Source organism: Aythya ferina (assembly GCF_964211825.1).
Source record: "Aythya ferina genome assembly, chromosome: 1".
NCBI lineage: Eukaryota > Metazoa > Chordata > Aves > Anseriformes > Anatidae > Aythya > Aythya ferina.
In genome coordinates, this window is record NC_140296.1 from 123,436,619 (window position 1) to 123,452,327 (window position 15,709).

At 35.0% G+C, this 15,709-nt stretch overlaps 1 protein-coding gene across 1 annotated transcript in view; it reads right to left on the reverse strand.

The window, feature by feature from the left end:
• The window catches only part of SPAG17 (sperm associated antigen 17), a 108,414-nt gene that overhangs the window by 56,179 nt on the left and 36,526 nt on the right, over positions 1–15,709 (reverse strand). Inside the window, exons 7-17 of the mRNA XM_084501145.1 lie at positions 15,205–15,386; positions 11,591–11,746; positions 10,843–10,924; positions 10,353–10,471; positions 9,299–9,436; positions 9,106–9,216; positions 8,346–8,496; positions 6,468–6,698; positions 4,294–4,382; positions 3,511–3,627; positions 1,881–2,035 (exon numbers count right to left, since the gene is read on the reverse strand). Of these exons, the coding sequence (XP_084357271.1) occupies positions 1,881–2,035; positions 3,511–3,627; positions 4,294–4,382; positions 6,468–6,698; positions 8,346–8,496; positions 9,106–9,216; positions 9,299–9,436; positions 10,353–10,471; positions 10,843–10,924; positions 11,591–11,746; positions 15,205–15,386 (1,531 nt within the window). The remainder of the gene's footprint in view (positions 1–1,880; positions 2,036–3,510; positions 3,628–4,293; positions 4,383–6,467; positions 6,699–8,345; positions 8,497–9,105; positions 9,217–9,298; positions 9,437–10,352; positions 10,472–10,842; positions 10,925–11,590; positions 11,747–15,204; positions 15,387–15,709) is intronic.

Here is a 15,709-nt window from a genome sequence, read left to right on the forward strand (position 1 = left end):
TAGAAAAGCCTCAACAGAATTATAATTCATCTGCCAGAGAGCATGCGTCATTCCTTCTTTGGATGCAAAATCATTTAATTTTTGTTTTGCAGGATTCAAGAGCTCTTCCCATCTTGCAACTAGCCTTGAATTGACTATTTCAATGCCCTTTCAACATGAGCTGCCAAATTGTTTTAGGACCCCACAGATGAAGAGTTATTTTTTCAAGGATAATTGCTTCCTGAGGAGGTCTTGGTCATCATTATCTGCTTCTACGGATAACACAACAGTAGGTCATTAGGATGAGGTTATTCATGTAAACACCAAGTAACGTTAGATATATTAGGGAATGTAACCTGGTCTCCAGTGTCATTTCAGAAAAGCATGGGTCTCTGATGGTCTCAGATCTGCTCACCCTGTGCAGACATCTCAGACACAGGCAGCTAAACTGGCATCAGGTGTTTATGTTTAGGAACTTGAACCAGAGCATAGGGTATAGGAAAGATATCTAAAGAAGGGTAGGAATAGTTGGTAAAGTAAACAGGTCAAGGATCCACCAATATTATTTTGTGCAATGGTCTTCATTTGGCACTACTGACTATCTGTCTGTGTCTATCTGAATGTAGGACCTGCATTTACTTTAACATACGATCTTTCATTATCTTTGGGGTACATTGCAACTGTTAAATACATGGGAGAAAAAAAAAAAAAAAAAAAAAAAAAAGATTGTCCAGACAGACCAGACATTTACTGGATTTAATGGAACAACCACAAAACAGCCATCATTTTCTCCAAGAAAATTCCAGTTTCTGCTGGTAAATCTCTCCTGACTCGGGTCTCAGTCACTGCTAATCACTACAGCCTCATTTCATAGCAAATAATTTAAGTGCAAATGACTAGAAAGCTGAGACTGACACACAGAGTTCCTTGACTGAGAGCAAATATATGAAACATGATACAAAATATGTTTTGAGGAAGACATATTTTGCCTATTTAGCATTCAAGCCTATTAAAATATATAGGTATGCACAAAAATTTATGTTAAGATTCCAGTATTCTGGTAAATAGGACACCTCACTCAGAAAGCGATGCTTGCTGACAGATTTGTGAAAAAAAGCTTGTCCACTGGATAAGTTGCTTGTAACTCTAGTTGCTAAATCAAATCTAATTAAATCACAATGTACCACTGTGATGAAGTTAAAGCTAGCTCAGATAACTCTCCATGACATCATTGCCTTTATACAAATCAGTACATGGACACATGTGGACACATACTCTACCTGTGATCAATAAGTTGGAATAGCAGTTGGATATACATCATCGTGTATCCTGCTGCTTCAGTGCAAAAATGCATTCCAAAATAAACAAGTCCACTGGCAAAAGCTCAAATAATAGCACACCAAGCACTTTCATAATTCTTACTGGTGAGCAGATAGTGGCAAAAAATTAAGAAGAATGTGATATTATTAGAAAAAAAAAATCTAATATTGACAAAGGGCCTCTAGCTTTTCTTGAAAGTTTTTCCATGACAATACATAATTTATGTAAACATAGTTGAAAAAAAAAGATAAATATTTAGACAGTTTCCTTTTTGACATCCTCCACCTCAGCATCATTTTCTTGATGTGCATATCCACAATATGACTTTGTGTGTATGTATTATCATATTTTTATAGTATGTGATAAGCCGTTACATACGCAGTTACTGCATGGTTCTCCTCTGAATAGCTTTGTCTCATCAGAATTACTTTGATATAGTACTGCTCTCCACCTGCATGACTTGCTTTATTATAAATATAGTTACATCATGGTATCTTTTCATTACAAAGCTTTGTTCCAAGTATGGCCATGCAGACTTTAATTGAAAATGACTGTGAATGAGATAAGAATAATAAAATTACCTGAATCCAACATTAGAGTGTAATGCAACATCCCAAGTCTCTTGGCACGAACAATACTGATTCATAGGATTGTGAAGAACCATTAGTAAAGAGTTATCTTGGGTATGATAAAAGCAATCAATACATCTGTACTCTTGGGTTGCAGTATACAGAACCTGAAAAGCAAAGAAACAAAGGTACATCCTCCCTATATACAGTAGTATGTGCAGATGGTACACAGCAAAGCTTTTAGCTGGTACTTCTGAGGTACACTGGAACTTCTCTCTTCCTTCAGGATGTACACAAAGCATTTGGATTCTAGCAATTTGAAGTGTTCGGGTATGTGGAAACTGAACTCCTTTACTATCCGTATTGAGAATAGGTACTCGGTATCCTCCACTTCTGAGACTGACCATGAATGAAAAATATCAGCTAAAGAATAAAATTATTGTTTATATCTATTTAAGATTTAAAAACAAGTGTTTAGATAGATAATGAATAACAGCAGAACAATTGTGTAGCAGGTAGAGAAAAACAAACTAACTTCTGTTAAGTTAGTTTGGTATCCAATTTGCTAAGTTATGACCTGTACATTTTTGAGATTTACTGTGTCCTTTATTATTCCACTCTGTTCTGGACAGTCCATCACTTTCAGTGTTTACATTGTCTGCAGGCTGTAACTTATTTTTTAGTTACAGCCAGAAGAAAGTTTTCTTTCAAACCATCATTTTTACAGAAATATTGAACTGAAGTAAAACTGAAGTAATACTATAACAAGAAGTATGATTTAAATATGAAAATCTCATTACCAGCTGGTTGTAAGAATTGTGCTTAGATGTGACATTTAGTATAGGAAATAAAGAAATATTATTACCAAAATATTGTTGTTTTCTGTTGCAGTTATTTTATATCAGTATTTTTTGGCTAGATTCATTAATTATTGACAGTTCAGTTAGTATTAGCTATTTACCTTGCATAAGAAGGAATTCCTGAAATCTGTGACCAGACATGCAGTGATGCTAAAGTGGTGCTGAAACAGCAGCCTTTCCTCAACGCTTGTATAGCATGTGTGAGGATCAAAAACGAATTGAAGGATGTGAAGCTCAAGGCAGCTCAGAGCTTACATCTCTCCCAAGAGAATGCCTATCACCTTATGCCATCTATACCTGAACTTATCTTTCATATTTGTTTTTCTGTCTCACCGCAAGAAGAATTTTGGCCTTTAGCTTGCAAGATTTCTATAAATGAACCTTGTAGCCCTGAGATGGTGAAGCATGATTATGACAAAATTTTCTATTTGCCCATAAAACATATGCTGAATATGTACTTGCAAAGTATGCTGCTACATACAGTGGACTAATGAATCCCATAACTGTCATGGAGGAACCCCTCTAAGGGTAAGATCATTTTTTTTTCCATCATGCATTGAGTTAAAAGACTCATATGAAAAAGAACAGCTGCAGTGCCGCCAAACCACAAAATAAAAAACAAGTACAAACTTCAGTTTCTTGTTTGAAATTTAAAGCAGCTGAAGAACAATTTGTTTTGGTGAAAATGTATCAGGGATAAAACCGAACCAATTCCACTACTAATTCTTTGTGAAGCATTCTGAGGCATGACTGTATCTATAATGCTGTCAGTTCACAGATACCTGAAGAAGAACACGGGGTTGAAAATACTCGGCAAAACTCCAGTCTGTCAGACAACGCTTCTGAATCTTTTTTATTTCTTCTAAGTTTGCTTCTAGGCCATTATTTTCCAGACTCACCTCAAAATACAGCAAAACAAAATAATGAATATCAACATTTCAGTGTCAATTGTATCAAGTTAACTGTGATCTGTTGTCTTAGTAGACAGCATCCCATGTTGCATCACAGTTAATTGCATAATGCTGCACATGTGTAGAGCCGTATGGCAATATTTAATAAAAAACACAATTGCTCCCAAAGGTTTGTGCTTTTGTTTTTTCTTTATGGCAAACATAAGTCAACTATTTTTATTATTAGGTTATATGTTTTTGAGTGCTGTAAGTAATTATGAATATTTAGACAGGTCCTATGAAGTAATCTTAAAATTGCTATATTTATCCAGGGCTGTATGGCAGGCAGGTGTTTTTAAAGAAGCCAAACTACACAGTCTATTAGTTTGACAGTTTGGCAATTTCTCTCAAACTCTCATCCAAGTATTGACCCCTGGTATTCAATGAAACCAGTGTTGCCATTAGTAGCTTCACCAAGCCCCATCACCTTAGAATTCAAAGAAAGTGATTGCACAGTACTTAAAAGTTATGTCACTATTTTCTAAACATCACAAAATTGACATTCTCATGCAGCATTGCAAAGGAATCCACATCAACATTTCCCAGCATTGAACAACATTTTCTGTTGTTTCATACTATAGAGCACAGTTTAGTCCGCTCATCAATCACACTTGCCAGATCAGAAGAAAAAAAATCCATTTCTTTGTTCAAAACAGGATCAGCCAGACAATCTCTTCCATCCTTATCATCTGTTTCTGCATGTCCTGAAAATTGAAAGCAGAATTTTAAAATTGCTCCAGAAATTCCAGCCCTTAACACTAAGATCAGAGTTCTGCAATTTCTTTCAGCCTCCTCAATGAGACTGTCATCAAGTTGAAGCTTTCTTTTCTGACACTAGTAAGCTAAATATATGATACACCTCTCCCACACTTTGAAATCCATGTACAACAAGTGGCAAACTGTTCAGTGAAAAAAAAAAAAAGAACTCTTTGTAAGTTCCACTCAAATTTTCCTCTTGATCTGTCCTGTGATGGCCTTGCATGGTCAAAAAGATTAAAAATACTCTAAGTGTCCTCAAGATTCTAACAAGAAGAACCATTTTTCTCCTTACTACCTGAGAAACTATAGGTATTCCTTTGCACAGATTAAATAAATAAGAGGTAAAATACATTACTTTGATATTACAATTTTTGAAAAATGTGTTTTTAAAACTTTTCAGAATCATTGGATTTACAGAGTTCTATTAGCTACTGACAGATTACATCTGTCAAGGATCTAACTAGTAATTCTGATGACTGATAAACTATCAGTATTACAATGGGCACCTGATATGAATAGATATTTTTAAGGAGATTTTTACTTCTATATTCTCATTCTGTCTCTTTCTGAAATAATTTCATTTCAATAGAATTCTTTATGCCCTGGGTTAGGGCACAAGTCACTAATATTTGATCGAAATTCATACATACAAGAAAAAATCTATTCCTGAGAGAAAATACTCCTGGAAGTATTTGTTCATAAATGGTTCATGAACAGCTCAGCTTCCAGACTGGTTCTCTACATTTATCTAAATGTATCTTTAGGCTATGATTCTCTGGGAAATTACATCTGTTTACTGACTGCCTTTAGAAGACTAAAGAAATCCAAGAGCAATTTTCTCTTCTTGGTATCTGTCTTTGTGCAGCAGAAGTGTTGAAATGTTGACAGCTGTGTTTGCAACTACAATATTTAGTGTTGTGTTTAGCAAAAAAAAGAAAATAAACACCAAAAAATGTTCTCAAACTTCAGAAAAGAGGCAGATAAGAAGGATTCATTTTGTCTGCTCCAACATTGTAAGGAAAGGATCCCATCTAAGCTGATTGCTTAAATAACCTTTCTCTTTCCCCTGGTCACGAAAAGGGCCTAGATAATTAGCCTTGGCTAGATGCTTACTTTTACACAGATTAAGTTAGGCTAGGTATAACATTCATTCTGTATATACAGTTTTTGTAAAATTTCTCTTTTGCAGAACTCTCAGGTTCATTTTTTCCTGTATCTTTGCTGCAAAAGGAAGTTTTAACAAAAACCTGAACATACACTTCATTTTAAATAAGTTGCAAGCTCTACTAGCTTGGAACTTGGAACTGTCAGTTCTCCCATATGTTAGCCTTATTTGCTGGTCTTACTTTCTTTGACACAAAATAAATATGGTTCTTCTTCTAAATTGGGCCTAAAATTTTGAATATAAAAACTCCATGCTGAATTTACTTGCATGTGAAAGAAGAGGAACTCCTGGAACATAAAAATGCAGTAAAAGATATGTATACGTGTAATTACCAAGAATAACACTTTTTTTTTTTTTACCTTTCAGCTTTTTATATCATCTTCTAGAGTAAGGTATATATATTTTCCACTCCTCTTACTTGTTCACTGGTAATCATCTAATTAACCTTATATATCATTTTGATTTTACTTTGTTGATGCTACTAAGGTAGTAAAAATTCAGCTGCCATTATAACTTATAAGAACTTGCATTCAGAGAGGTATTAAAGCATGTTTTCAGTTATTTTGTCTCTAAAATGTATTTGATGTCACAAGCAATTAAACAGTTTTACAGTACATATTTTTCTACACATACCATTTCAAAGAGTTGCTTAAATCATCTGTTTAATGTTGTCATACAAAAATATCTAGTTTTTGTCTTTATGCAGTATTCCTATGTCGATAGTCAATGTGCACACTATGCAATATTTAATATTTGGTGATTTGTACAAGGAAGAAAAATCACTGCCTTGTAACAGCAAACGATATGGTAAAATAAATAGCAGATTTAAATTCTTCAGGAGTAACATAAATAGAGAGGTTTTTACCAGAGCCTCTTGGTGATTTCTCATTAAGCTTCGTTTCCATAAGGAAGAGTTGTCTCAGCTGTCTTGCAAACCTGGCTGGGTTATCCCAGGGGATATAAGACACTTCAGAATCACCTCCAACCATAGATCCAGAGCTCTCCAGGAGACCAGAGTCACTCAGCCCAGTCAGCCTCAGGCTTTCAAAAGTAAACACTCTGAAGGCTCTTTCTACTTCAGCCCAACTCAGAAGTTCTATAAAAGAATTACAATCATTAACTGAAAATGTTCTTATGGCTCAGCAGAAGATAAATAGAAGACTATGCAAGCATATTGTTCTTGGCAACTCTGCAAAAGCCAAGAACAATTTCCTTAATGGTATTGGATCAAATTATGTCAGCTACTTTTTACACTGCATTCAAAGTTGAATGTTTCCAAATTGCAAAATGATATGCCTAACTATTAATCCATCTTAAATGAAGTGCTTCCTACATCTGAATACGTACTGGCTCATTAACTTTATACAAATTATGTTGATTTTAAAGTACCGAGTAAGCTTTACCAAACCAGTTAACAACTAGTTATTTTCAGCTTTAGCTCATGAAAAGGCTTCTATTATCATTATATATATATATATAAATATATATATATATTTTTTTTAATCTGTAGCTTTTCAAACAAAGAACCAAGTGATTTTTTTTTCCTCTTCAGACAACATGTTACACAAAATTTGCATAGAAGCATGCAAGGTGCAAAGGCAATAACAAATGCTATTTATGGTTATTTGCATTGGTGTCCATACACATTGATAATTATGACAGGAACTGAACTTTAAGACAGGTAGTTCTGTCCCCAAATCATATGCAGTGTATCTTCAATTTGAAACATTTTCTCTTTGGTGGAGTTAAACATTGAATATCTTGAAAATGTTGGCTATCTTGAGCGAAGTTAACAGTTGGGAGAATTTGGTAGTATAGTATGGTCCAGTGAAGACCATCAAATTTGATATCCACCAGCTGGCAAACTACAGCAATAAGGAATACCTTAATAGGTAAGACACACCTTCTAAAAAAAAAACAACATACTGACAACTAGAAACAATGCAGCTAGTGTAAACTAATCCAACACATGGGATTTTGGGAATGAATAGCTGGGAAAGTAACTTCAAATATGATGACATAACTGTAATGAAAGAGATTTGAATGTTTATATTTCTTAGTAGTCATAGAGTAAACTTTCAAAACTGCCTAAGGGTATTTATGCAGTCTTTGGGATTGTTTCACAGTGTACATCACAGTGGTATGCACATTATAAGAAAAAGTTACAGCATAAGTGATTATAGTTGAAGTAGTGAAGGTATTCTGCTGGTTTGATACGGATTATTGTAGAAGTCATTTCATTATTAAGTCCAGCAGGTTACAGAGAATACATTTTTAAAACCAGTTATTGTTCAATAAAAATTTTCTGAGATACATGTGCTCTTCCTCCACAAGAATGTTGGTAAATAAACATGCAGTTCATGTCATTGTCTCCCAAAATGCATTCTGTATCCTAAGATCAAAATAGCAATTTGTACAAATTTTTTTTTTCTTTCTCAGATGTAACTGTTTCTCTCTTATTAAACATGAATAAGTAATAAGAGAGTTCTGAGATGCTTCCAGCTCTTAGTTATACAATAATTAATACACATATTGCCTTGCCCAAGAACCATGAAACCGAGGTCTAAAGTTAGCCTAACTTGTATGGTAGGCCAAGGCATGATCAAGAATACAAAAAATGGGAAGTTCTTCAAATGTTTTAGGTAGCTGACAAAACTCATGTCCAAATTCCATCTATTCAACAGAATCACCAGCCAGAAGAAAAAAGATTAAATTATATCAATGAAAAAAAAAATTGGTTCACCACTAGTGAAATAATGCATGAGCTCATGAACACTGGCCAAGCGTTTAGTGTTGTTTACAGTCGAAGGAAGGGTGAAATGGATAAGTTCCCTAAGAGGCAATTTATCCATCATTTCATGTTCAATCTTTTCTGGATTTAAGTTGTCTTGGACCTGGAACAAAAAAACAAAGTACAAAAGTTAAAGTAAACTTTAACACTAGTGTATTTCTAAAAATTGTTAGAATAAATATGTCCTTTTATAGAAAAAAAAACGTTAACTGTGCTTAAGTCAGTTGGATATATACTTAAATTTTGAGCATGTGCTCACAGTGCGTTATTGAATCATGGTGTCAGATATTATGGACAGGAAAAAGAACATGCAGAAGAGAAGAACTGACAGAAGACATAAAAACAGATAGATGTTAGAAGATATTTGTCTGTGTTAGATAGTCTCAAAAATTCTGGAATACTAGAGTAAATCAACAGAGTTCTGTATCTCTCATCTACACCAAAAGCTAAACATTCTTGTTATTAATGCAAACACTGAAATCAATATAACAGTAATATAATGCTCTGTGTTTCTGATGTGTCCTCTGTCAGCAGCAGTAACCCATTGCTTCTTAAGCAGACTAAAAAAGTATTAGTGTGTCTATCTCAGTAGGAAAAATCTAGGCTATGCGGTTCTCCTTTGTAAAAAACACCACTCTACCCTTTCTAGTGCATTGAGTACTTGCTGTCTGTGGACTTTAGAACTGATTATATATGATTGTTAGCACTATACCTTCAGCAGGTGCAATCGCTGAGCCAGAGTATCACGGTAATTAAATAAGAGAGGATACTTGGGGGTTACAGTTTCTTCACCGTACTTAGGAGAAAAGTAGTCATAGAGATTCTGTTAAAAAAGAAAGATGCATTAAACACCAATAATAATATTTAATTGTCATTTTAGGTAACAAATAAAAGACAACACAAACCTTTTTTTCACTCTCAGAAAGTGGAAGAGAAGGAAGGACAGAGGCTATATGATCTGCAATGGTATGATGTAGCCCATCTGCCCGGCGCTCTGGCACCACCAGACTAGGTGGTGTAAGGTCTTCTTCACTTGCAATAACCTAGTAAACATGATATATGATAGCTTTCACTACAGTATGAGTGCTGCATAACATCCTGAAAACTAGCAAACAGATATAAGAGATGAGATATAAGAGATAGAGATAAGCTACATATAAGCTAAACACACATCCGTATGTTTTGTAAAGAAAGAAAATCTCTTTTTTTTTTTTTTTTTTTACAAATACCAAAAATGCAATTCTGCATGTTAGTTTCTGCCCCGAACAGACTATAGAAAACAGAACTAAATGTGTTCTTTTATTACTCACTTTTCGAAGGATGAGAATAAAAATATATCCGACTTGAAATGTTAAGAAATGTAATGATGAACAGAGATTTTGACTACATTTCAGATGTTGGACCTTATCTTGAAGTTTTTTGCCTCAGTCTATTTTTTAAGTAAATAAACTAATTGAACTGAAATATTATTTTGAAAAGAAGGAAGATTTCAAATAATATTACAGAGCTTTACTAACTCGTAAATTGTGTCTGAACTCAACAGAAATCAGACCTGTCTAGCGTTAGCAGAGATACACACCAATTCTAGTGTTAGGTTTGCCATAAGACCTTTGTACTGAATAAACCAGTAAAAGTTTAGTATTGCTGTTGCAAGATGTGAATAACTGTTACTGACAGCTACAAAATGACAATCTTTTCCTCATTTGATTATATTGGATCTGTAGTATTGGAAATACAATTTTGGGATAATACTGTACGTACAGAGTAAGTGTGCACAATATGAAAGGAAAACAAGGAATCCACTTATGAGTTAAGATTCCTTTATATTAAAAGGTCAGTACCTCTATGCATAGTCTCTTAGCTCCGTATGAAAGAGATGGATTTACTAATCTTTGATCAGTTCATTATAACAAGTCATAGCTGAATTAACCACAGGAATTAAAAAAATAATATTCCCACCTGTTCCAGCATGCAGCTCAGCATTAAGGGCACAGAAAAGTATTCCTCAGGAATCTGATTCAGCAAGTCATTGTAATATCTCATATCGACAGAAGCAGCCAAAACCGGAAATTCTTCCTCTGTTGTAAAAACAACAAAAAAAAAAGAATGTATTAGGATGGATTTATTAAAAAATTACAATTTGTGTTACTGACCAATTCAACTCTTAAACAATTTTTCTAAAAAAGACTGATAAAGTCCAGGCCTGTATATCTCTCATATCCAAGTGTGATTAGGAGCAGTTAGAAAAAATGGTTCTCTGAAGAACTTATTTATCACCATTGCAGTTTCCACAGACTTTCACGTTTTCACTAAGAAACTACTCTCACAACATCAAATCAGATTTGGCTTACTGAACAAACAATTTCAGAGATTTGTGCTGTCAGATGAAGGAACAGTAAGATTAACAGTGAACAGCTACAGAGCAAGTGCTTTAATTCTTTAATCATACCCTGTGACAAAATTACTGTTGGCAGATTTTCTTCTGCTTGCCCTTTTTTCTTTGAAGGTGTACCCTGTGGTGTTGGTTGTATCTAAAAGAACAAAAATAAAGACAAAAAAATCAGAAACAAAGGAGGATTGCCCAATGTAAATAGGTGGGAAAAAATAATTTCCTTTATCTTTTGCTATTTACCCTCTATCAGATGCTAAACATTTAAATGGTTCTTACTAGGGGAGTCAAATCCTATCTGACTCTGAAAGGAACAAGCAATGTTGTTTTATGAATGCTTTAAATGAACATTCAGTAGCGCTGCTATGGATGGAGTAATCCAATTTTTTCCCCAGCACTAGTACACATCCTACAAGCTTCTTTCTTGTGCCCACTTAAGCTTTTGTCCACCACGAACAAAGTAAAGGAACTGATCTGGGACAGAACTAATCATCTTTTTTGGATAGTTCACTGATCTGTAACAAGACACAGTACCTCTGCAAGCACAGTGATTTTTCTAGGCACATGAAGGTGTCACCAGAAGTTATTTAAGCCATTTTTACACCCATGACACTTTGCTTTGCCTTTTTTTTTTTCTCCAAGTTTTGAAGTTTTAAATGATGAAGACAAAAATCCCGATTTCATTCACAAAAAATGTGGAGTGATAGTCCAAGCTGATTTTTTTTAGTGCAGAATTAAAGGCAGATAATTCTATCCTATAGCTAATTATTTTCTACAAAAAGTGTGGTAAAGCAAAAAGGATCCTTGCCTCAGTTGCACGTGGTTGTGTTGATTTGCTCTCTGATAATTCAGGTACATTAATAAACTTGGTGTTTTCCAAGTAGTTACAATGTTGTCTTCTCCAATCCAGGGAGTCATACATTAAACAAGCAATACTTTCAAACAGCGCAGTGCCAAGTGCAAGCTACAACAGAAAATAAGATAAAAAGGATGAAGTTTGCATGCAAAAGTGTTATGTAATTTAAGACACAGAAGTCCTTAGTTCTCTAACCAGCAGATACACAACTGTTTATAAATTTTCCAAGGGTATTTTTGTTTACTAATTCAAAATGTTTTATAAAGTAAGTCTAAGAAAACAAGGCATCCTCATCTTTATATGCCTAAATGCTGCCATATCACAGTATGGACTGAGTGTTATCTAGCTGCTTCAGTTGTATACAGCTTAACTAAATCTTAACAGTAACCATTCAAGGTCTGTTGTCTTGCAATTGAAATGTAGGTTATTTTTTGGATGGGAAGGAAAAGGCAACGGAACATAAAATACTTTTCTATCATCTGTGTATGTTTCTACTGGTGATCAACCTGCAGCATATGTGCAATGTCAGCCATTCTCCTGCCCTAGAAGGATAAAAAAAATATAAATAATCCAACTAATCAATGTCATCTCATAATACTTTCTCTCTTTCTTTCTATTTCTATATTAAAACAAAGAAGGCCTCAAGAACAAAAGAAATTCCATAGCTGCGCAAACAAAGGAATGTCATCATATCACCCAAACATCCAAAGGGAGAAAACTGTATCTACTGAAATCTGACATAGGAAGAGACAAGTTTACAGAGGTGGTGTACTGTGGTTTTCACCAGGGTTTTGGAGGAATAAAAAAGTTAACACCAACTGCTATTTTAAAATTGAAATGCTTTTGTACTGATACCAAACCCTGTTTCAGACCACGTGCCACACTCAGGTTTAAGTGGCTTTAGTGGCCATATTCTTCTCTCTACAGCCTAAACATGTAATGATGGTGTCTAGTAAAATATCAGATGTCTCAATTTTAAGTATCCTAAAATGAAGCACGGTGAAGAAAAACAACTGTCATTAAGTTCTTAACTCACACTAAAAGCATTAAGTGACCCTTAAGAAGTATCAAGCATTTGCTTTCTCTAAATCTGGCTCTCCTTATGGCACTTCAAAACACGCACCCAAATCACTGATCAGATATGGAATACTTATTTCAGTTTTCATAACTTTTGAAGCTTTGAGGAGGTGTTTGGGAGAAGAGCCGTATTTGTGAAAACAGAATTTTCAGAGTTAATATTTGTGCACCTTTGTTCTTCTAATTCAATGCTCTTTTGCAAAACTTTCCATTCATATATTACAAGAAATCACTGGAGCATATGAAAATTTCAATTTCAAAGTCTTGGAGTGTTTTTCATGCAGTCTTTTAAACAAAACAAGAATGAAGTGTGACCAGCAGGTCAAGGGAGGAGATTCTCCCCCTTTACTGCTCTTGTGAGACCCCACCCAGACAATTATGTCCAGCTCTGGAGCCACCAAGATAAGAAGGACACAGACCTGTTGGAGCAAGTCCATAAGAGAGCCACAAGGATGGTCAGAGGGCTGGAGCACCTCTCCTATGAAGACAGGCTATGAGAATTGGGGATGTTAAGTTTAGAGAAGAGAAGGCTCCAGACAGACTTTATAGTGGCCTTCCAGTACTTAAAGAGGGCCTACAGAATGCTGGAGAGGAACTCTTTATCATGGAGTGTAGTGATAGACAATGGGTAATGACTTTAAACTAAGAGAGTTTTGACTTAGATTCAGTATTAGGAAGAAATTCTTCGCTGTAAGAGTGGTGAGGCACTGGAACAGGTTGCCCAGAGAAGCTGTGGATGCCCCATTGCTGGAAGTGTTCAAAGCCAGGTTGGATGGTGTTTTGGGCACCCTGGTCTAGCGGAAGGTGTTCCTGCCCATGGCAGTGGGGTTGGGACTGGATGGTCTTTAAGGTTCCTTCCAAATCAAGCCATTCTATGATTATATGATTCTAATTTTTAGAGTTAAAAATAGTGCAACCTGGCACTGCTTAATGGGACAGATACAAAGGTTAGTATAATTAGTTTTATGAATTTACTTCCTTGCTTTCTCCTCATCTCAGAACAGAATCAGATTCTTGTTGAAAGTTCTGAGTCTAGCCACCAGTGACTCTTGAACAAAGGAAAACATTTTTGAAAGCATTTTCCATTATAAATATCTAAAATATTTTAAAAGAACATGACCATCTGTATATAACAATATCATTTTTTGCAACAATGCCTAACAGTTTGTCAAATAAGTTCTCCTTCTGTATCTCTTGATCTTTCCAGATGCAGCAAGATAGGACTCAAAGACTTGCCTGGAAGCCCACCAGAACAGATTTACTCTATCCACCTATGATTTCATGACTTGCATTCTTCCCATCTGCTTCTTTAAAGACTTACAAATGTTCCTACTTCTTTAGAGCTCTGCTGAATTCTGATACAGAAGAATGTGAAATTACAACTATAATCTGCTGGAACAATTTCAGTGACAGATAATTATTCTTTTATTTCAGTAAAGATATGTGCTTGCAGGATATTTATGGGCTGCAACAGGCCCCTAGAAGAAGTGATTACTGGGAAGATAGACAGGATTAAAGAACTTCTTTCTCAAAATTGGCTTCATATTTTAAGATTAGATCAAGAATATAATGGTGAATAATGTTGTAAGTAGCAAGTCTACACATTTCCACAACTGAGGCATTTTTAGTGAATGCCTTGGAAACCACTATGGATTTAGCCCAATTCAGTTCTGATCCCTTCAGGATCAAGGGTACTTCCTAGCTCACCAAATTGTTTATATACAGGATTTAATGTACTATAAAAAAGTGTTAGGAAAATGTAGTTTGTCCTTTAACCCTAATAATATAGACCACAAATACAGCAGGATAAATCATGGAATGTTGCTTTAGCGTGTTCTATTTTTCACTGCCACCACTGAGGATTGGAAGAAGCAGGACCTTTTTACCTTGTCATACTTGAGATCCTAGTTTGGAAAAAATTTCTAACAGTTTACTTTGCCTTCCAATGCTCCTGACTCAGCAGGCTATAAAGAGTAACACATCAGAGACATGTTTTGGGTAGGACAACAAGAAGCAGTACAAGGAGCACTAAAACAACAGCTTATGAACAAAAAGCACTCTTGTATTCATTTTCATTAGTTCTTGTGACTTTTCTGATATACAGTAAGTAGACCTGCTGTCAGGAAGACAACAACATTTTTTTAATTTTATTTAGCACTGACATCTGACTCTCTAATGAGATTCAAACTGGACCTTTGTGAAGCCAAAGAATAAATTTAATGCTTCAAACTTGTTTTCAACTCTGCTGCTGTGGCCTACAGCATTAAGAAACTCCAGGGTAGGTACTTTTATTCAAAGGATTCCTCATGAATACATGCTGAATACGCTTGTTTGATATATACAAAATATTTTTTGTTGAAGATAACAAATACACTATTTTCTTTCTGTTTTATAGAAAAGTAAGCAAAAATTCCTTCCAGTTCTAAATTGGTGCTAAATGTTACAAAACTCAAAGCATGCCACATGTTGTGAAAGCATTATCTACTGACCAGCATTTCTTTGTCAGCCCAGTCAGAGGGAAAGGCATTCTCCTTAACCAAGTGATGAAGTCTGGCAACATCAAAGAGACGTGATCCATGCTTTCCACTGTTCAGAACTGGCTCTAGGTATTTCCAAAACATTTCCAGATCTTTGACAGCTTCATCTTTCTTTCTTTTCTCTGCTTCAACACCTAAAATTTTAAATTATTAGATAAATCAGAGTACACTATCTCCATTCTACAGAAAGCACACATTGTATAATAGTCTTCTATAAGTACTGCTAGAATATTCCCATTCTCGTGGTCTCAGAAAAAATCTGACACCAAACTCTGGGTTTAAAAAACTCCAGGAAGATAAAGCCTAAGTATGACTAACATGGCATTTCTTTTAGAAAAACAAACACACAGAAATAAAGCAAAAGAAAAACCTCACCAAAATAACAACAATTAATGTTTGAAACCTAGGAAATATAAAAATATTTGTACTGTTCCAAAGCTGCCAGCACAAATTTAGA